The sequence below is a fragment of the Tenrec ecaudatus genome, chromosome 9, assembly GCF_050624435.1.
Source record: "Tenrec ecaudatus isolate mTenEca1 chromosome 9, mTenEca1.hap1, whole genome shotgun sequence".
NCBI lineage: Eukaryota > Metazoa > Chordata > Mammalia > Afrosoricida > Tenrecidae > Tenrec > Tenrec ecaudatus.
The window spans coordinates 38,818,812-38,840,514 of record NC_134538.1 but is presented as its reverse complement, the minus strand read 5'-3'; the positions used below and the strand labels follow the sequence as shown (position 1 = coordinate 38,840,514).

Here is a 21,703-nt window from a genome sequence, read left to right as displayed (position 1 = left end):
TGGAATCCAGGACAGATAAACCCCTCAGGGACAGTAATGGGAGTAGCAATGCCATGAGGGTAGGGGGAAGGTGGTGGGAGAAAGGAGGAAGTGATCACAATGATCGACATATTAATCCCCTACCCCCTACCAGGGGGATGAACAACAGAAATATGAGTGAAGGGAGACAGCAGATGATGTAAGATATGAAAAAAATAATTTATAATTTATCAAGGGTTCATGAGGGAGGGAGGGTGGGGAGGGAGGGGGGAAATGAGGAGCCGATACCAAGGACTCAAGTAGAAGGAAAATGTTTTGAGAAGAATGACAACAAATGTACAAATGTGCTTGACACAATGGATGAATGGTTTTAAGAGCTGTAAGAGCCCCCAATAAAATGATTATTTTAAAAACGAAAGAGTGAACCTTATATGTAGCTTTTTCTTCCTTCTGAACCATAGGGCTATTTTTGTTTTACTTATTTTTAATCTTAATGTATATCTTAGCTTCCCAAACATTTCATTTTCTCCCCCTTTCTCTTTCCAGGAAAAAAAGAGAAAATTACTCAGCATCCCTGGCAATTAAAAACTTTTAGACTGTAGCCCACAATCGAGGGTAAAGTGTAGGTATCTGTTTTTGCTGTCCCCCTGATTGTCGCCCCCCCCAGGGGGCGGTCTGGCCCACTTTGGGAAACACTGATCTACAGTCTTGACTGTAAGTAGACAATCATGGCGAAAAATTCAAATGACCCATTGCAGTGGGTACAAGACCTCTTTAGAGTATTGAAGAGCAGAGAGGTGACTTTGAGGACCAAGGTGCACCGGCCCAAGCCTTGCTATTTTTAATGGTCTCATGTGCATGTGAAAGTTGGACATTGAGTAGGGAAGGCTACAGAAGGATCCGTGTTGGTGAAGAATATTGGAAGTACCATGGACTGCCAAAAGAATCAACAACGCTGCCTTGGAAGAAGTACAGCCAGAATGCTCCTCAGAAGCAAGCGTGGCAAGGCTTTGCCTCATGTACTCTGGCCACAATATCAGGAGAGACTAGTCACTGGGAAAAGGTCATCATGCTTGGTAGAGTAGAAGGATAGTTAAAAAGAGGAAGCCTCTCAGCAAGACAGAATGACTTGGTGGCTGCAGCAATGGGCTCAAATATGACAACACTTTTGAAGGTGGCACAGGATCAGGCAGTATTTCCTTCGGTGGTGCACAGGATTGCTATGAGTTGCAGCTGGCTTGATGCACGGAACAACCACACACAACCGACATCCAAACTTGTTACCAGTGATTAGGAAGGACTCCTAGAGACCCTCCGGGACAGAGCAGAGCTGCCCTATCTATAGGGTGTCCAAGGCTGTAAGCATTACAGAAGCAGACTGCCGCATCTTTTCCCCACAGGGAGGTTCGAACTGTTGACCTTTTGACTAGCAGCTTAGCTCTTAACCACGACGCTACCAAGGCTACTTAATCACACGCATAAAACATAGTACATTAAACGTTGCAAAAGAATGTGGTTTGTGACCAAAATTTTTAATGCCTAATTCAAGAAAGTGGAAAAGATAAAAAAAAAAAAAACCAAAGTAATGCTATAGCCCAAGAAATTAAATTAAAGCTCTTACTTAGAGATTTTTAAACTTTAATTTGAAAACAGAATTAACCTTATATGGAGATATTGTAAGCTCAACCGAGAACGTATTATTTTATTGGCAGCTAGGGTGGTACAGGTATGGAGGCAGGCATATCCGATTGCCGCAAGGAAGGGGTCAGCCAAGCCTCTCTGGTGCATCCTGCATTCCCTACTCCAGTGAATCTTCCCTACATCTCTGCTGGGTTCAGTAGTTCCTACACGGAGCTCACAGGCAATACTCACCAATAAGGGGTTACTACAAATCAGGATTGGCAAACAGTAAGGATATAGTCACTGGTCTTCTCAGCCAACAGCCAAGTCTCTCTCCATTCTCAGTGTCTCGGTCACATGGTCTCTTGGCCTTTGCCTTCTTTTCCAGGAAGTCAGCCCACTTGTCACTCGGTCCCACAGTTCCGTAGCTTGGAACTGGTAAGGAGCTCCGCGTTGCTCCTGGGAGTCTCTGTACCACAGTCTGGATGCATCTGGTCTCAGCAGCCTCCACCTCTTCAGACAGGGATCTTGAGGGCGCTCTTCCAAGGTCTTCAGGCTTTGTCTCTCTGTTGCTGCTTCAAAGAAGGCTCCTCCTTACAGCCAGGGGGATGGCAGTAAACACTGACCAGTCCTCTCCGCCAGTGCCACACACCCCCTACGCACAGAGTCCCACCCCATCAACCCGGGGGGAGCCACAAGGCTTGAGTAGAAGAAGCATATTGAGAAATCTCACTCCACCACAGCTAGCAACATATTGAAGGAGCTTTAGTACCAGTGTTGGGTGTTAGATTACTAACTACACGGTCAGTTATTCAAACCCAATGATCAATCCTCAGGAGAAAGAAGAGACCATCTGTTCCAGTAAAAATGGAATCTCCATAAAGATGGAGAACCCTCTACAGCAGTGGTTCTCAACCTGTGGGTCGTGATCCCTTTGGGGGGGTTGAATAATGCTTTCACAGGGTCGCTATGGGAAAACACATAAAACATTTCACAATATGGAATTTCATTTTGTGATTAATCACTATGCTTTAATTATGTTTAATTATGTTCAATTTGTAACAATGAAAATACATCCTGCCTAGTCATAATAGTAGCAAAATGACAGTGATGAAGTAGCAACGAACATAATGTTATGGTTGGGGGTCAACACACCCTGAGGAACTGTATGACAGGGTCGCGGCAGTAGGAAGGCTGAGAACCACTACTCTGCAGGGTTCCTGTATGATTGGAATCAACTCGTTCCCAGTAGGTTTGTTTGCTTGGTTGGTTTCGGGGTAACAGTGAGGGCGGTGGTAGAATTCTCATCTTCCGTGCAGGAAACGTAAGTTTGATTTCCGGTCAAAATACCTTAAGTGCATCCGTTTCCCATCTGTTAGCGAAGCTATCATACTGAACAGGTTTAAATGGAGTTTACCCAGTCTGGTTAGGAAGAAAGGTCTCGTGATCCACCTCTAACGAGCAGCCGATAAAAACCCTGTGTGTGGTCCACTCCAAAACCCATGATGGGAACAGAGCAGGCGCTGCCGCCTTCAGCCCTGTTGTGTATGGCGGTGTCAAGGGCCAAGGCCAGCCCATGGCAGCTACCAATGACCCCACATTGGGCTCTCGGAGGAACCAGTGTGTGTTAGTTTGAGGCGCCTCGGGGGTCAACACCGTTGCAGCAGAATACCGGATCTTTTCTAAAGAAAGGGAGTCGATCTATCCTTAGAGACACATGAGGGAAGATACCGATTGGGAGATGTTTTCCATGAGTAATAAAGCTGGGGACATAAGGGAAAAACACATTTGAGGAAGAGGCAAAACTCTTCTTTTGACTTTAGGCTTTACAGCTAAATAGAGACCCGTTTTTGTTTTCTTTTTAATTAATGAATACATTTAATTTACCTATATAACATCACTTACCTTTTCTTGAATTCCATATATCCTATTAAAACTAGTAATATTTTACATTTCAGTTTGTTTTTGTCCAAAGTGTAAGATTATAAAAAATAAGTTCATAAAATGAATGTTGAAAAAGAGTTAATATTACTGTCAAAAATAATTAAAGAAAAAGTACACTTTTAAAAGCTCTACTACCTAGAGGGTTTAAGTGGAACTTTTCTATGAACCTAGAAGATTTCCAATGGAATTTGTTTTAGAGGAGTCAATTTATTATAAACATAATTAAAACACAATTATACAATTTAAAACTCCCGGACCTTGAGCCGGGTTGATAGCTGGCGGGCTCGGCCTGGTGGCCCCGGGTGCTGCGCGCCCAGGTCCACTCCGCGCGGAGCAGCTCCAGACCATGGAATGCGTCCTTGCGCTCACCTTCCTTCTTCCTGTGTTTCTTCCTGCGGTCCAGCTGTGTCCTGTCGCACCTGTAGAACTTCAAGAAGCAGGAGTGAGGGGCCGGCCCTGACCCCAACCTGTCTGATCATGTTTCCTGCATTCCTGGACCGTGTCCTTCCGTTGTGGCGATCATGTCTGCAACCGTGACCACCCCGTGATCCCTGGAGGACCACATGCATCAGCTTGCAAGGCCCCACTCAGGGCCCTACCTCGTAACAATAAAGGCGACCGAAACCTTTAAACAAACAAACAAAAAATAATTTAAAAAATAAAATAATTTAAACCTATGCATATTATAAATATTTATACATATTACATACACATTCGAAAAAATATAAAAATACTATAAAAGACAGTTAAAACACTTCAAAATTTTGCATTTTGTTGAAATTGCAAAATCATCTCATCTTAAAGGAATTAATGGTAACAGAAAATAAATATTAAAAAAATAACATTGACCAGTGAATTTTTTTAATTTCAAGTAGATTCCCAAAGTATTGCTTAATTTCCCACTTTTACAAAAAAAATTTTGTGTACACATTTAGTTTTATTGTAACAAAGCAACTTGTACACTTTTAACGTTAAAGACAGCATCTTTCCTTTCCAGTGAAACAAAAGAAAAATTTTAAATAAACAGGAACAAAATTACAATAGAGAATGTCAATTCCAAAGAAGATCCTACAGGGTCTACTGATTCTCCCATCGAGTGGCAGGGCTCAAGTCATCATTAGGAGAGCATTTTATTTTAAAAGTGTCATCTTAAACTGCAAGGCTGTCCGTTAAACATCACAATTAAGCATGCCAAAGGAGAAGCCCATGTTTTCAAAATGCCACTTAACCCACCCAAACATCTCAAACCCACCCTTTGCTGACCTTCTATAACCCCCTTTTTTAAAGTTGTTTTTCCTTTTTTTTTAAACAAGAGAAGTAGACAGATATATGTTGGTAAATGCTAACTGTCCATATTCACATAGAGACACAGTGTAATCTCTGAGCCCAATGTACAGAGGAAGGAGGAAAGAAGCTACAGGGGCCGAGCACCCTCCAGCTGCCAGCAGGGCAAAGGGAGCAGAGGGTTTTGTTTTCCCACAGAGCACGGTGGTGTGTTGATTCCATAGTTTTTGTTGAGACAGGAAGGGACAAAAATTAATTTGAACACAAGGGGGTAGAGGTTCTTTTCCACTGTATTCTGCACAAGGCATTATTCCCTCCACCCCCAAATAAGTTGAGAACCATGGTGTAGAGAAAAGAGACCTCAAGAACAGGGTGATTGAGCACAAGAGGAAGAAAACAAAAACAAAAAAAGACTGCAACTTGCTCCCAGGGATTGAAGAAAATTTAAAAGGTTGGAATCCATTAGTGTTCTGTTAGTCATCCTCTCCTCCATCCTCCTCTCCTTCCTCTCCCTCGTCATCATCTTCATCTTCTTCCCCTTCATCTTCATCCCCTTCTTCATCAATATCTTCTAAACCCTTCTTCTTCTTCTTCTTCATCTTCTTCACCTTCACTTTCCTCATCATCCATATCAGGAACCAAATAGTGCTGTAATGGATTTGGCCAGATATCATCTTTGATGACCTCTCCTAATTCATCGGCGCCGGCATCAGACTGGTCGGTAAACCAGGTAAAGACACTCTCAGGTCCGTCATGCTGCCCCTTCCTGCTAGCTTTGTTCTGTGTTTGACTGGAATGTTTCGTCAAGTCCTTTCCAGATTTCCATTTGATTTCAGTTGATTTTGAAGATGGATCACCACTATCATTCAGATGAAATTCTTTGGAGAGAACTTTATTTTCAAAGTAAGGATTTTCATCAAAATAAAAATCTATTTTGTAACCTGATTTAATATCTTCAAATTCTGTCACTTCAGCTCTGGTCAAATAATGCAGAGCCTCTTCATCCTCAAGCAATGCAGACACATGCGCATGGTTGACAAATGTTGTTACCCCAAAATTTGGGATTTTGGCGATCAATTCTGACCTCTTCTGAAAGAATGGTTGGCAGAGTTTGTTATATTTCTGTTCTGCTTTCAAAATCTCCTCACTGGCTTGTTCATTAAGTCTGTCTATTTCATTTTGTACCTCATCAATATGTTCAATTGCTTCCAGCTGTTCTTTTTCTTCCTTGGGGGGGGCCGGGGTCTCCTGCACCTTAGGCTTCTTCATTTGCGGCAGGCTTGAAGACTGGCGGTTAGGGGCCATGCTGCTTGCTGTCTGCCAGCAGAGCCCAAGGAACGTGCCAAAGAGCCGCTGGCCTCCCGTGGAAACTGCCACAAAATTGCCAACACTTGTCTGTCAGTTTGTTGATGTTTGCTGTGATTCTAAAAGCTACGTCATTGGTATTTCAAATGCCAGGAGGGTCACCCAACGTGAACAGGTTTCTGAACTTTCCAGACTAAGAACAGACAAGGAAGAAGTCTCCACTTCGGTGGAAGAAGCCGCTGAAATTCTATGCATAACATTGAAGCATTGTCAGATACTGAAAGCTTAAACCAGTGATTCTCAAACTTCCCAATGCCAGGACCCTTTAATACAGTTCCTCATATTGTGGTGACCCCCAACCATAAAATTGTTTTGTTGCTACTTCATACTGTCATTTTGCTACTATTATGAATCATAATGTAAATATCTGATATTCAGGATGTATTTTCATTGCTACAAATTGAACATAATTAAAGAATAGTGGTTAATCACAAAACAATATGTTATTATATATTGTGAAATATTTATTTCTAATGACAAATAAATGAAATTTTGTCTTGAAGCACGGTGTAGCATGGGTAAGTCTTCATGCCTGGTACTCGTATGTGGGTGGATCTGCATGGGGGCAGACCCAGCTGGAGAGGGATAGAGGAGCGGTGTCTCAGTTCCTAAGACCATCAGAAATATGTGTTTTCTGTTGGTGTCAGGCGATCCCTGTGAAAGAGACGTTCGACCCCCCCCAAAGGGGTCGTGACTCACAGGTTAAGAACTGCTGGCTTGAACAAAGGAAGCAGCATACTATCAGAGATAGTGCCAGACTATGGGCCCCTCAGGTCTTGAGGACAAGCAAAATGTGATTGAAGAAGAGCTGATTTCTTGGGGTGTAGACCATGGTGATGTGAATCTGGTAAAGTCTGTGGGGGTGGAGCCTATGGGATCTTCGTTTGCTGATAGGGTACAACTCAAGGTGAGGAGCAACAGATGCCAAAATCTTCTACTGATCAGGGATGTGTGAAGTAGGAATTTAGGGAAATGGAAATGATCAAAAATGAAATGAAATTCATAAAGAGCAATACCCTAGACATTAATGAGCTGAAATGGACTGGTATTGGCCATTTTGAATTTGAAAATCATGTGATCTACTGTGACAGGAATAACACAATCAAGAGGAATGGTATGGCATTCTTTGTCAGAAAGGATCTTGTTAAATCCATCATGAAGTACAATGCTCTCTGTGATAGGATTCTATCTGTCTCCAGGTAAATCCAATCAATACCATCAGATTTATGCACCAACCACAAAAGTTAGTGATGAAGAAACTTAAGAATTCTACCAACTTCCTCAGACTGAAATTGATCAAACAGGGAATCAAGATGCACTGATTGGAATGCATCTTGGTGCATTGGTGGTTGGAATGTAAACGTTCGATACAAAGAGGAAAGAACAGTCGTTGGAAAATATGGATTTGGTAATAGAAATTAAGCTGAAGATCACATGATAGGCTTTTGCAAAACCAACAACTTGTTCATAGCTACCTTTTTCAACAACACAAAAGTTGACTATAACATGGAATTCCCCAGAGGAGATACACATAAATCAAAATAACTATATCTGTGGGAAGACACTATGGAGAAAAATTCAGCAGCTAGAACCAGGTCATGAGCTGACTGTGGAATAGACCACAAATTGCTCATATGTAAGTTCAGGTAGAAGTTGAAGAAAATTAAAACAAATCTATGAGAGCCAAAATATGACCTCAGTTCCTCTCTCATCTGACATTCCAGACCATCTCAAGAACAGATCTGATGCATTGAATAGAAGACCTAATGAACGGTGAGAGGACATCAAGACCATCATTCGTGAAGAAAGTGAATCATTAAAAAGACAGGAAAGAAAGATCAAAGTGGACATCAAAAGCAACTCTGAAATATACTCTTAATCATAGAATAGCTAAAGCAAATAGAAGAAAGGATAAAGTCAAAGAGCTGAATAGAAAATTTCAAAGAGCAGCTTGAGAAAAAAAATATTATAATGAAATGTTCAATGAAGACTCAGCATGATAGTGGGACAAGAGGAAAGTCAAAGGAAATAGAGGAAAGAGCTAGGAGGCAAAGGGCATATATAGAGGTCTAAATAAAGACATTTACATATGCAAATATATTTATATATGAGGATGGGGAAATAGACCTATGAGTCTATATTTATAGGTTTAGTATTAAGGTAGCAGAAGGACATTGGGCCTCCACTCAAGTACTCCCTCAATGCAAGAATACTTTCTTCTATTAAATTGGCATTCTATGGTGCTCACCTTCCTGACACAACCACTGAAGACAAAGCGGGTGAATAAGCAAATGAAGAAAGCTGATGGTGCCCAGCTATCAAAAGATATAGCGTCTGGGGTCTTAAAGGCTTGAAGGTAAACAAGTGGCCATCTAGCTCAGAAGCAACAAAGCCCACATGGAAGAAGCACACCAGCCTGTGTGATCACATGGTGTTGAAGGGATGAGGTATCAGGCATCAAAGAACAAAAAAATCATATCATTGTTTGGTTACCTCCACGATATGATCACTGAAGACAAATGGGTGCATAAGCAAATGTGGCGAAGAAAGCTGATGGTGCCCAGCTATCAAAAGATATAGCGTCTTGTGTCTTAAAGGCTTGAAGGTAAACAAGTGGCCATCTAGCTCAGAAGCAGCAAAGCCCTCATGGAAGAAGCACACCAGCCTGTGTGATCATGAGGTGTCGAAGGGATCAGGTATCAGGCATCATCAGAACAAAAATCTTATCATAGTGAATGAGGTGGGGAGTGTGAAGTGGCCACTGGACATCCCCTTACAGAAGTGTCTCAGGGAGATGAGACAGTCAGGGTGCGATGTAGCAACGATGAAACATACAATTTTCCTCTAGTTCCTAAATGCTTCTTCCTCCCTCACTATCATGATCCCAATTCTACCTTACAAATCTAGCTAGACCAGAGGATGTACACTGGTACAGATAGGAACTGGAAACACAGGGAATCCAGGGTGGATGATCCCTTCAGGACCAGTGGTGTGAGTGACGACACTGGGAGGGTAGAAGGAGGATAGGTTGGAAAGGGGGAACCAAGAATCTACATGTGACCTCCTCCCCGGGGGGACAGACAACAGAAAAGTAGGTGAAGGGAGACGTCAGACACAGCAAGATATGACAAAATAATAATTTATGAATTATCAAGGGTTCATGAGGGAGGTGGGAGCAGGGAGGGAGGGGAAAAATGAGGAGTTGATGCCAGGGGCTTAGGTGGAGAGCAAATGTTTTGAGAATGATGAGGCAATGAATGTACAAATATGCTTTACACAATTGATGTATGTGTGGATTGTGATAAGAGTTGTATAAGTCCCTAACAAAACAATTTAAAGAATTTTTTTAAGAAAGAAAGGGATAGGAACTCACGACACACAGAATCCAGGAACAGGAGTGGGAATAGTTATAGCAGAAGGGTAGGGGAAAGAGGGGGAGAGGAAGGGAGAAAGGGGGAACCGATCACAATGATCGACACATCACTATACACCCCTCTCCAGGGAGAGGAACAACAGAAAACATGGGGGAAGGGAGACAGCAGTCAATGTGAGAGATGAAACTAATAACAATGCACAATCTATCAGGGGGTTATGAGGGAGAGGAAGGGGGAAACAAAAGAGCTAATATCAAGGACTCAATAGAAAGTAAATGTCTAGAAAAGAATGAAGGCAACATATGTACAAATATGCCTGATTCAACTGATGTATGGATTGTGATAAGAATTGTACGAGCCCTCAATAAAATGATTTTAAGAAAAAAGAAACAAATGTTCAAAGACCTTGAAACCTTTCAGAGAACATGCTCAGCATATCTTAAACTGAAAGAACTCAAGAAAAAATTCAAGCTTCAAGTTTCGATGCTGAAAGATTTTATGGACAAAATATTGAATGACGCAGGAAGCATCAAAGAAGATGGAAAGAATACAGTCAGTGTACCAAAAAGAAATAGTCAATCTCCCATTTCAGGAGGTAGCCACAAACAAGGCTTCAGGAATCAATGGAATTCCAATAGAAATGTTTCAGCAAGCTGTAGAAGCACTGGAAGAACTCATTGGTCTATGCCAGGAAATTTGGAAGACATTTACTTGGTCAACTAACTGGAAGAGATCCATATGTGTGCCCATTCCAAAGAAAGATGACCCAACAGAATGCTCAAACTATAGAACAATATCATTGATAACGCTTACAAGTAAAACTTTGCTGAAGATCATCCAACAACAGTCGCACTAGTACATTGACAGGGAGCTGCCAGAAGTTCAGGCTGGATTCAGAAGAGGACTTGGAACAAGTTAGATGTCTGCTGGATCTTGGCTCAAAGCAGAGAGTACCAGAAAGGTGTGTATTTGTGTTTCATCGGCTGTGCAAAGGCATTCGACAGTGTAGGCCATAAGAAACTGTGCATAACCTTGAGAAGAATGGGAATTCCACATTTCATCATGCTCCTGCAGAACTTGTACGTGGATCAAGAGGTAGTTGTGTCACCAGAACAAGGGCATAATGTATGGTTTAAAATCAGGACAGGTGTGCATCATGATTGTAGCCTTTCACCATATTTGGTCAATCGGTGTGCTGAGCAAATAACCAGAGAAGCTCGGTTATACGAAGAAGGATGCTATATTAGGACTGGAGGGAGGTTTATAGCAATCTGCAATATGCAGATGACACAACCTTGCTTGCTGAAAGTAAGGAGGACTTGACGCACTGATGAAGATCAAGGATTGCAGCCTTCAGTGTAGATGGCAACTCAAAGAAGGCCCAAATCCTCACAACTGGACCGATAAGTAACATGATAAATGGAGAAAAGCTTGAAGTTGTCAAGGATTTTGTCTTGCTGGTATCCACAATCAATGCTCCTGGACACAACAGTCAGATCAAAAGCTATTGCACTGAGTCGATCTGCTGCAGAAGACCTCTCTAGATTCTTGATGCACAAGGATGCGCATTTAGAGGACTAAGGTGCACCTGACCTCTTTTTTTTTAAAACACTTTTTAAAAAAATCATTGTATTACGGGCTCATACAACTCTTATCACATTCCATACATACATCGATTGTGTAAAGCACATTTGTACATTCATTGCCCTCATCGTTCTCAAAACATTTGCTCTCCACTTAAGGCCAAAATACTTTTTAAATGTTTCATGATTTTGTGAGCCACGTATTCAAGTAAGGTTGATGCATCTGTTTCCACATGGCATTCATGAAGGTCATTGGGTGGCATTTCATGCCATTGCCTTGAGAATGGGTAACAGGTTAGTCTCAAATTCACCCCCAGCAATTCCTCCTCCTGAAGTCTCAGGACCCTTCTACTTGATCATCTCTACAAGGTGGCCAGGTTCCTTACCTGGCAGCTCAAGGCTCTGAGAAAGTGTTTCATCCATTGAGGCTGGAGAAATCCTCAGCGATCACCTATAAACTTTAAACTGGAATTATCCTACAAAGCCATCATTAAACAAAATAACAGCGTAGCCCAAGTGTTTGCCTCTAGTGTATCACCCTTATAAAGATCTTTCTATACTGTAACTGACGACAGCTAAACTAAAGCACAGCAACAGCTGGAAAGGCAACAGTCTCAATGAGTGGCGATGGCACAGCATCGATGGAGGGAGGGTGGTTTCAAGAGACCAAAGGAGAAGCAGCAAGGCTTCTTCTGACCTGTGCTCAGAAGTCCTGCTGTTTCATGGGCCCCATCACAGTTGATAGCTTACAACTAAGTCATAGTGACAGCCCACCTTCAAGGACTGGTGAATAGAAACAGGAGGCATGATTCCTTGGGGACCACCTTTGGATATTTGTCACTATAAATGTGGAATAATCCCCAAGGTATGTTGTTAAGCGAAAAAACAAAGGTGCAGAACATGGTGTACAGCATCAGACATTGGTGTAAAAAGGAGGTGTGTGTGTGTGTGTGTGTGTGTGTGTGTGTGTGTGAGTGTGTGTGCGTGCGCGCTATACCTCTAAAAGGCTGAGTCCCAGGAGAAGGAGGAGGTCAAACATACCTGAGCCCTCCAGCCTGTTCACCAATTCTGACCTGGCCGCCCCTCCCAGAGCCCTCTCTACTTCTCTACTGGGTGCACTAATCGTGTGCAGTGGTCTCACAGAATTCATGATATTTATGATAATACTCATGCCTGTGGGGTTTATTAGTGAAGTGCCAGCTTACAACTTGGGAGCAAAACCAGTAAGCCACGACTTAGGGAGAGGATCAAGAAGCATGTAGGCCAACCTCCCTTCGTCATGCAGGCCTCCTCTCACGGTCCTCGTTGCCTGGCCCCTGCCCAGCTCAGGTGAGAGTTACAAAGCTCATTTAGCTCTGCCGAAAGTGCCTGAGGCACCTCATTCTACCAGCAAGCCTCTTGTCTTTCCCCAAATCTAGCAGGTTCTCGGCACAGTGACCCTGGGTCCAAAGGAGGACACACTTGCTCCCAGCTCTTCTTCCTGGGTGACAGTGAGCTCCCTTCGTCTCTGGTAAGGGAAAAAGTGATGCAGGCCACACCTCCAGGAAACTCCCAGCCATGAGATTAAAGCTGAGACATGAGTCAGCGCATTGCATCTCACACACACACACACACACACACACACACACACTCCTGTAAAACAAATGGGCTGTCACATTAGATCGCTTCAGGGAGAATGGTCTCAACATTTCCTAACTGTCACACCACTGAGAATCCTGGCCCAGCCAAGCTGACATACACTTCAATCCATAACGGCAGCAGATGCAAACTAGAACGTGAAGACTTTTTGAACCAGGATCTGAAGAAGATAGAGGTTCAGGGAGCAATTTTTTCTCTGAATGATGCTTCTCCATTCAGGAGAAGATGGCTTCTAATGTTTGATCAACTCAGAAACACTTTTGTCAGCATCGGAGATCTCGAGTACTTGAGTTAATTCAAATCCATTAAGTGCACCAAGTAAAACTAACACTACACAGAGATGGGCAGACAGGTCATCAACAGACAAGTGGGAAAACAAGATGTGGTCAAACCCTGCAGTTGAATGCTACACAGTCCTAAAGAGGAAGGGAGTCCTGAATATGTTCCCACGTGAAAGATCCTTGAAGACCTCATGTTAAGTGAAATAAGGCAGACTCAAAAGGACAAATAAGGTATGACCCAGCTTATATGGAGCATCTCTTACTCTCATAACACGCTGCCCTTGAGTTGATTCTGGTTCATAGCGAGCCTGCCTACAGGACAGAGTAGAACTGCCGCTCTGGCTTTCTGTGATTATAACTTTCTAGGGGAGTAGAAAGCCTCATCTTTCTCACGAGGAGTGGCTGGTGGTTTTGAACTGCTGATCTTGCAGGCAGCAGCCAGTGCATAACCCACCAGGGCTCCTTATATGAATATCTAGATTAGGCAAAGGCATAGAGGCAATAGCTCATTGGTGGTTCCCAGAGACTGGAATGGGGAGGCTACAGAGAGGGAGCTGGGGAGTCATGGCTGAAGGAGTACTGAGGCTGTGTCTGGTGTGAGGAGATGCTTTTGGAAATAGAGAGTGGTGAGAGTTGCACAACATGGTGAATGTAATTAATTCTACCAGATTATATATAATTATATGCACCAAGTCAAACTAAGTTTTATATGATTTATTTATAATCTGGTAGCATTAATATATATACATCAATACACATATATAGTTGAAATGACCTATATATATGATCATTATATATATATATTGTGTGTATATAGGGCATATGTTATATATAAGTGCATATACATTTTTCCACAATAAGTTTTTTTTATCTTTTTTTAAATTTTTTTATTTTATTTATTTTTTTACATTTTATTAGGGGCTCATACAACTCTTATCACAATCCATACATATACATATACATACATCAATTGTATAAAACACATCCGTACATTCTTTGCCCTAATCATTTTCTTTTTTTTTAAATCTTTTTATTGGGGCTCATAAGGCTCTTATCACAGTCTGTACATACATCAAATGAGCAAAGCACCCTTATACATTCGTTGCACTCATCACTCTCATAATTCACCTTCCACTTGGGTTCCTGGAATCAGCTCGGTTTCCCTTTTTTTCCCCCCATCCCCCATCCCCCTCCCTCCCCGATCCCACCCCTGGTCCCTTGATAGTTTATAAATAATTATTATATCTTATCTTACACTCCCCGGCGTCTCCCCTCACCCGCCTCCCCCTTGCCAATCTCCCAGAGAGGAGGTTACACATAGATCTCCGAGATCGGTTCTCCCTTTCTACATGCCCTTCCCTCCTGGTGTCGCCACTCCCACCGCTGGTGTTGAAGGGTTCGTCTGTCCTAGATTCCCTGTGCCTCCAGATCCCCACTGCACCGCTGTACATCCTCTGGTACAACCAGCTCCGCAAGGCAAGGTAGGATTGGGGTCATGATGATTGGGAGGGGAGGAAGCGTTCAGGAACTAGAGGAAGGTTTTGAGTTTCATTGTTGTTACACTGAACCCTGTGTGGCCCATCTCCTCCTCACTACCCCTCTGGAAGGGGTGTTCAGCTCTCTACAGGTGGGCATTGGGTCCCCATCATGCACTCCCCCTCTTTCACGGTGATGTGATTCTCACCACCACCCCACCTTTGATGTTGGAGACCTGGTCTCCTCTGTCCTTCATGGTCACCTATGTTGGTGTGCTGCTTCCGTGTGGGCTCGGTTGCTTCTGGGCTAGATGGCCGCTTGTTTGCTTTCAAGCCTTTAAGTCCCCAGACGCTATATCTCTCAGTAGCCGGGCACCATCCGCCTTCTTCACCACTCTTGCTTATGCACACTTTCGTCTTCAGCCATTATGTGAGGAAGGTGATCACACAATGATTGTTTTTGTTCCTTTGTATCTGCTACATGGTCCATTCAACACCTTGTATTCGCTTAGACCGTGTGCTTCTTCTCTGTGGGCTTTGTTGCTTCTGAGCTAGATGGCCGCTTATTTGCCTTCAAGCCTTTAAGACCCCAGACGCTATATCTTTTTTTGATAGCCGGGCATCATCAGCTTTCTTCACCACATTTGCTTACACACACGGCTGTCTTCAGTGATCATGTCGGGAAGATGGGTATCTTGCAATGGCTGCTTAGCAGGGCGAGGTGCTATTGTATTGGGGGATTCCACAATAAGTTTTTAAAGAAGCATTATTTTTTTACTGATAACACTCCTGATACATCATGAAAATGAAATGTTTACATAACTGTTTGTATGGCACTTACTTTATGAATATATATTTATACACACTCACATAAATTAAGTCACTTGCAGCAATAGACACCAAGGCAAAATCGATACTTATCTGTAGATGGTATCATAAGTGAGTTTTGCTTATTATGTGTGTATGTATTTGCATCTGTGTGTTTGCTGATCTTTCTGTAATAAGCCTTTATAGCTTTTCTAATAAGAAATAAAGTCCTAGTACTGATCCAGGAATAAACCAACAGATCAATGAATCAGGAGAGAAAATTGGAAAAGAGATTCAATAAATAGAAGAATCTGTTGTATTATCAAGGTAGATTTCACATCATGGTAGGGGAGACAGACAGCTCAATACATTTCATCGGTTCCAGTGGCTAACAATTTGGGTGATCAAGCTGAGCTTTCTGTTGTGGCTGGTAGATGCCACTGAGTTAGTTCTGACTTGTGGTAACTCTATGTACACTGCCCAGTCCTGTGCCTTGCTCACAATTGGCATTACGTTTGAGTCCATTGTTTCAGCCACTGTGTCAGTCCCTCTGGTTGACGGTTTTCCACTTGTTCGCTGACCCTCTATTTTACCCTCTGCAACGTCTGGTCCCTTCCTGATGACGTGTTCGCAGTAAGCACCTCTCCATCCTCATTTCTAAGGGGAATTCTGGCTGCATTTCTTTAAAGCAGATGTACCTGTTCTTCTGACCATCCATGGAAATGTTCATATTCTTCAATAAACACTGTCATTCGGATGCATCCATTCTTCTCTGTGCTCCGTGGTCAGTGTCCAGTTTTCACATACAGTGTGCTAAAGGAACTCTCACAGTAAACAAACAAACAAACAAACACAGAATGTTTAATCACATTGAGTGGGTAAAAACAGGTACATTTTAAAAGAAAATGTACGCAAGTACTTCCATACTCTTAAAGGACAGGTCTTTCTAACCCACAAGGACCCCTACTGTTGCCAAGCTGGGCACAAGAGGAGAAAGTGGCCGAGTTGGAAATATCAAAATACAATGTATGCATTTAAAAGGCCATCCCAAGTCCCCACCAATAACAACTATAACCTGCCTAGGGGGCAGGGGGCGGGGCAATGCACATGAAACGTGCACTGCCTAGTAATAAAACCTATACAACGTACCGGAGTATGTAAAAGCAGACCTGGGGAAAATGAAGTGCTCAGTGGAGGCTAGTAGAATTTATTCACCGCAGCTTTGCTTTTAATAGAACAAAGAGAGACAATCTAAATGTTCGTGACTAGATAAAGCCTTGTGATTGAGTGTCATGCAGTGGGTAAAAATAATACACTAGTTCTGTGTGTACTTCTGCTTCTCTTAGGCCTCTCAGCCCCTCCCAAGCCCGACCTGGGAGGAGGTGATAAGCTTGAAATGGACCCTGCTTAGAAGGGTGTAGGGTCAATGTGTTAAGAGGACATGCCCATGCGGGATCTTCCTGTGGGCTGCCTCCATCCACTGTCCTGTAGTTCTCCGAAGCTCACAGGCTAAGTTGGGGTGGGACTGGCCATACCTCACCTTCTGACCTTACACAGGGATTGCTTATCTACTCCATGTCTCCAGATGACCAGCCTCAGCTCATACTCTATGTCTGGTTCGATCCAGCTTCTACTCCACAGTCCTGAATGAGGCTGCGACAGCCAAGGCCTGATCTGTGAGTTCAGATCTTGTTAGGCCTCCTGACCAGAAAACAAAAGACAATGCATGCTCACGAGGTTGTGACATGACTGACCATTGGCAATGTGCGCTGGCAAGGTTGTGAGGTGACTGACAGGAACAATGCATGGTCATTACTTTGCAGCCTCCGGCTAGTGTCGCACCTTAGCAGCATGGTGCAGGATGAAACTGCTCCAAGAGCCCAAGGGTTAAACCTAGATGATGCAGACAGCGGAAGCCAACACAAACTAGCAAGGGAGACAGAGTAGCACCATGGTTACAATCTGATTTGTTGGGTTTTTTTTCTAACACTTAACTTTAGTAGAAGTTTCCATAGCCAATTAGTTTTCCAATCAATAATCCACAGAGGAAGAGTTCCCTAACATTGGTTGCAACCCCCACAATGTGTCAGCACTCTCCCTCTTTCGTCCCTGGGTTTCCTCATTTCTTGTTCCTGTCCCTCCTTGCCCTCTCATCTTGGGCTTTGGGCACATGCTGTCCTGTGAGTCGCATGTGGTCGGTTATTCTAGGAAGCATGTTCTTCATGGGCGTTAGTGTTTGCTTTATGGTGCTATGCTGACATCAAGAAGGGTCTGTAGTCTCAAGTTAGGCATTGACCCAGGGCAATGGTCTTTGGGGCTCCTCTAGTCTCTTTTCTTGGGGGGGGATACAGAATGAATTTAATGAAATGAAGAGGAAGTCAATAGCTTTACTAGTCCTGGTGAAAGATGGTGGGGGAGGTGTACTAGTAATGAGGGGAAAAGGGAAGTTCAGAAACACGAAAGGGAAGCTGCTCCACTCTGAGAAGAGATGGAAGCAAGGGACTGTCATTCTTCATACGGAGCCTAGAGAGCGAGTCCCTAAAGGGGAGTGACCCCCTTCTTGTTCCTTCTGAGACCCGATCAAGAGGAAGACTATGATGGATACAGGCAGTAGGTCTCGCTGATCACTTGTCTTTCTTAGCAGCATCCTCCTCTGCAACTCCCCCCTTACGGTTTTCATTTAGGCCTGGTGACTGAAGAGACTGGCCTTTTTAAAGAAAGCACAGTGTAGTCCATGGTGTAGAGTAAGCAAATGAGCATGCATCGTCCTCAGGCCACAGTGATTGGTTAGGGATGGATGTATATCTCAGGCTGACCTGAGCAGAGTGGATCTAAAGGGCTTATGCTGGGAGCCCCGTCACAAAGAACCCCCACTTAACGAGGGCACATGGAACCCCAGGAGCGCTGGCAGTCACGAGGTGGCCGGCTTTAAGGTGATCCTACAGAAAGTGGAGCATAAAGAATAAAATAAATTAGGTACTTTGACATAGACTGAGCTCCTGGATCAAGCTTCACCTGGAGCCAACCCTAACCTCTGAAGTTTACAGGTATCTGTGACAATAAAGCCTTTTGATTCTTAAGCCAGTTTGAGTTGGGTTTTTTTATGATTTAAAACCAAGATTCCTAAGCTTTACATCCATCATACTTATCCTACCTAGCCCTATCTTCCCACAGATTAGCACAGGGATCCAGGTAAGAAGGTCACTAGAGTTTTGTTAGTGACATAGAAGGCAAAGGTATCAAGCTGGCGGGGTCAGAGGCAAGACGAGGTGACTCAGCAGCTGTACAGAGAATGGGTCAAATGAGAAGCAAGTGCAAAGGGGCTTCTACTAAGCAGGCAGAGTTGACATATGTATGTATACACACTTAAATTCTCTTCCCCACCTTTCACGAGGGGGTTGCTTTGGGGTCCTTCCAGTCATGGGGTAAGGGACTTGGAAGCACATGCCCCTTGAAGCCTTTGCTATCCTGTGTGGCACTCTCTGCCTCTCCCTTTCCCAACGGAAGGGCCTCTTTTTGGGCTTCTACTGCCCTTGATGACACTCACTTTGGGGGTGACAATAATTTTCTCCCCTGCTTCTTTGGCATGTCGAGAACTAGAGCCCCTTACTCCTTTGGGAATAGCGCCATCTTCCTGACCCTGGGCAAGCACTGTCCCCCTCTCGGCCTCACCCTTTAGCCCTGTCCCCTCCGACCCTCCCGAGGTGTTGCTTGCCCCTCCAGAGCGCCATGTCTCCAGTGGTAACCTTGACCGGGCAGAGTCGGGGGCAGCTGCTGACTTCTCCGGGGGTAGAATTCCTTTCCCCCGCTTCCACCTGATTTTTATCGAGGACTCCCCCACCTTCTTTTGGCATCAGCTCCTACATCCTCTCCATCCTGCTTCGCTGCTTTTGTTGGCAGGCCCTGCCCCCTGGCCTCCCTCACAGGTCCTTCAGCGGTCCTCTTGACGCCCTTGTCATGGGGTCCCGGGTCGCTGGCTGTGCCTACCTCCCTGTTCTCCATGCTTCAGGCTGAGGGAGACCCACAGGTGGAGCTCACCAGTCCCAGGAAAAGGCGGGACAGATGGTAAGGTCATGCTAATGATGGGCACTGCCGCCTGAGGAACCCCAGCCCTGCTGGGCAAAGGCAATGTAGCCACTTTTAAGGGGCCTTGAGAGAGCTTGGGGCCAGAATAGGTGGAGAGACTCGAATTGACTGGATATGTGAGCAAGAGGTCCGGGGGAGGAGCAGAGGGAGTCGAGCCACCAGGGACTTAGCTTGGGGGTCACTGGCTGCTGGGGCCGGGCCCTCGACTACACTCTTCTCCCGTTCTCCACGCCCTAGGGGGCCAGGCCCAGCCTGGGCTTCCAATTCCTTGGAAGGCTGGGCTGGTCCCTCTGATTTCTTCGGGTTCCGCCCTCCAGGTTCTCTACACCGCTCTTGGATTTCGATAACCGTTCTCGGGGGCCATGTTCATCCTCTTCAGCAAGCCCCATGGCCTGGAGCACATGCGCATGGGCGGATCTGGCAGAGATGAGGTGCTGCTGAAGCAGGAAGCGGGCGACCTCTACGATGGAACTGAAGGACCGTTTCAGGATTGGCTCTGGCCAGTCACAGGTCAGGGCGCAGGCTGCATCTACCAGTTCATCCCGCGGTGCCTGGGTCACTTCTGGGCCCATTTCTGGGCTCTCGGGGCCCTTCAGGTCAAGTCCGGGCAGGGGTGGCATACATACCATGGGCTTTTTTCGTATGCCACTGTAGCAATATTTGGACTGGCCCTGGCCACCCAGCCTCCGGGCCTTGATGTCAGGGAAAATCTCTCTGATGGCTTTGCCAAAGTTGGCTGTGCTGAGTGGGCTGCAACAGGCGAGGCTCGTGCACAGTTTGCTTTGGCAGACAGGTGTCTGTGTGCTCTTCCAGGTGGTTGCGGATCCACTTATAAGCATACATATACTCCTCGTCGCTGAGTGTGCTGGCCTCTGAGCTTTTGTCTCCAGTGCTGGGCCCTGAGGGGAGCTGAAGGTAGAGATACAGCTTGTCGTTGTCTGAGAATTTCTGTACATCTTGCAGAATCCCCTCCACTTTGTTCGCAAGGCCTTGGAAATGGTAGCTTGGAGCCTCTGAAGAAGGGTGGTGGGCTCACCCGCCTCCGCATTACCTGGGGGGGGGGGCCTCGGGGAGCCCTCCCCCCAGCCTTCGGGCTCTTAGAATCAGGTTCGTCTTCTGTCATCCCAGCACGAGGGCTCGTAGCCACCTTCACTCCAGCCCAGCCCCACGGTCCTGGCTCGGCCGGCTCGTGCGTTGCTTTATTTTCTTTTTTCCTGAATCTCCTCTAGTCTCTTTCAGAGCAATGTCTGATATTTTTCTTTTGGCTTTTTTCAAAAATCCATTCTATTATTTTCTATTCTTAAGAGTGGTTGGTCTGGCTAGACCAGAGGATGTACACTGGTACAGATAGGAGCTGGAAACACAGGGAATCCAGGGTGGATGATCCCTTCAGTACCAGTGGTGAGAGTGGCCATACTGGGAGGGTAGACGGAGAGTGGGTTGGAAAGGGGGAACAGATTACAAGAATCTACATGTGACCTCTTCCCTGGGGTATGGACAACAGAAAAGTGGGTGAAGGGAGATGTCGGACAGGGCATGATATGACAAAATAATAATTTATAAATTATCAAAGGTTCATGAGGGAGGGAGGAGCAGGGAGGGAGGGGGGAAAATGAGGCGCTGATGCCAGTGGCTTAAGTGGAGAGCAAATGTTTTGAGAATGATGAGGGCAATGAATGTACAAATATGCTTTACACAATTGATGTATGTATGAATTGTGATAAGAGTTGTATGAGCACTTAATAAAATGATTAAAGATAAACAAAACAAGAATAAAATTTTTAAGAGTGGTTGGTAGTGGGAACTGAGCACCATCTAGTTCTTCTGGTCTCAGGTTAGAACAGCCTTTTTTTGTTAATGGGCCATTCTTCCTTTGGACTAATTGCTTCCTTGAGGCTTTGGTTTTCTTGGTAGTTAGTTTTTTGTGCCAAACTGGCTGATAAACATGTGTGGGATTAATTGAAGGGCAGAGAGATAAATGGTTTGGCGAGCCTCGCCTTTCTTGTTGTTTGCTCTTTGATCACCGGACCAGTATGCGGCTGCCTTGCTTGTTCTGTGCCTCAATTTGCAAGTCACACTACCTGTGGGAAACCTAACCCATGGACTGTGTCGCTGTAATTTGAGGTTCCTTCAAGACTTGCTTCACTACACAATTGGAATTTACATCTGGCTGACTGTTTGTGCCCTGCCTTGCTGTTTGCTGCCTGTGCCCAGATAGCCTAAATTGCTCTATAGAGGACTACCTGGCGGCCCTCAAGACTTGAAGG

General features: G+C 44.6%; 1 protein-coding gene and 1 pseudogene across 1 annotated transcript; both read right to left on the bottom strand.

Annotated features, from left to right (window-relative positions):
- Positions 1-5,388: 5,388 nt before the first annotated feature.
- Positions 5,389-6,132, bottom strand: LOC142456325 (protein SET-like). The gene has a single exon (XM_075557480.1). The coding sequence runs from the start codon at positions 6,130-6,132 to the stop codon at positions 5,389-5,391; it is 744 nt and encodes a 247-aa protein (XP_075413595.1).
- A 12,605-nt stretch (positions 6,133-18,737) lies between these two features.
- On the bottom strand, positions 18,738-20,559 carry LOC142457233 (DNA-binding protein RFX5 pseudogene; annotated as a pseudogene).
- Positions 20,560-21,703: the final 1,144 nt, after the last annotated feature.

Coding starts and splice junctions, on each gene's coding strand:
- LOC142456325 (XM_075557480.1), bottom strand. CDS start 6,132: ATGGCCCCTAACCGCCAGTCTTCAAGCCTGCCGCAAATGAAGAAGCCT.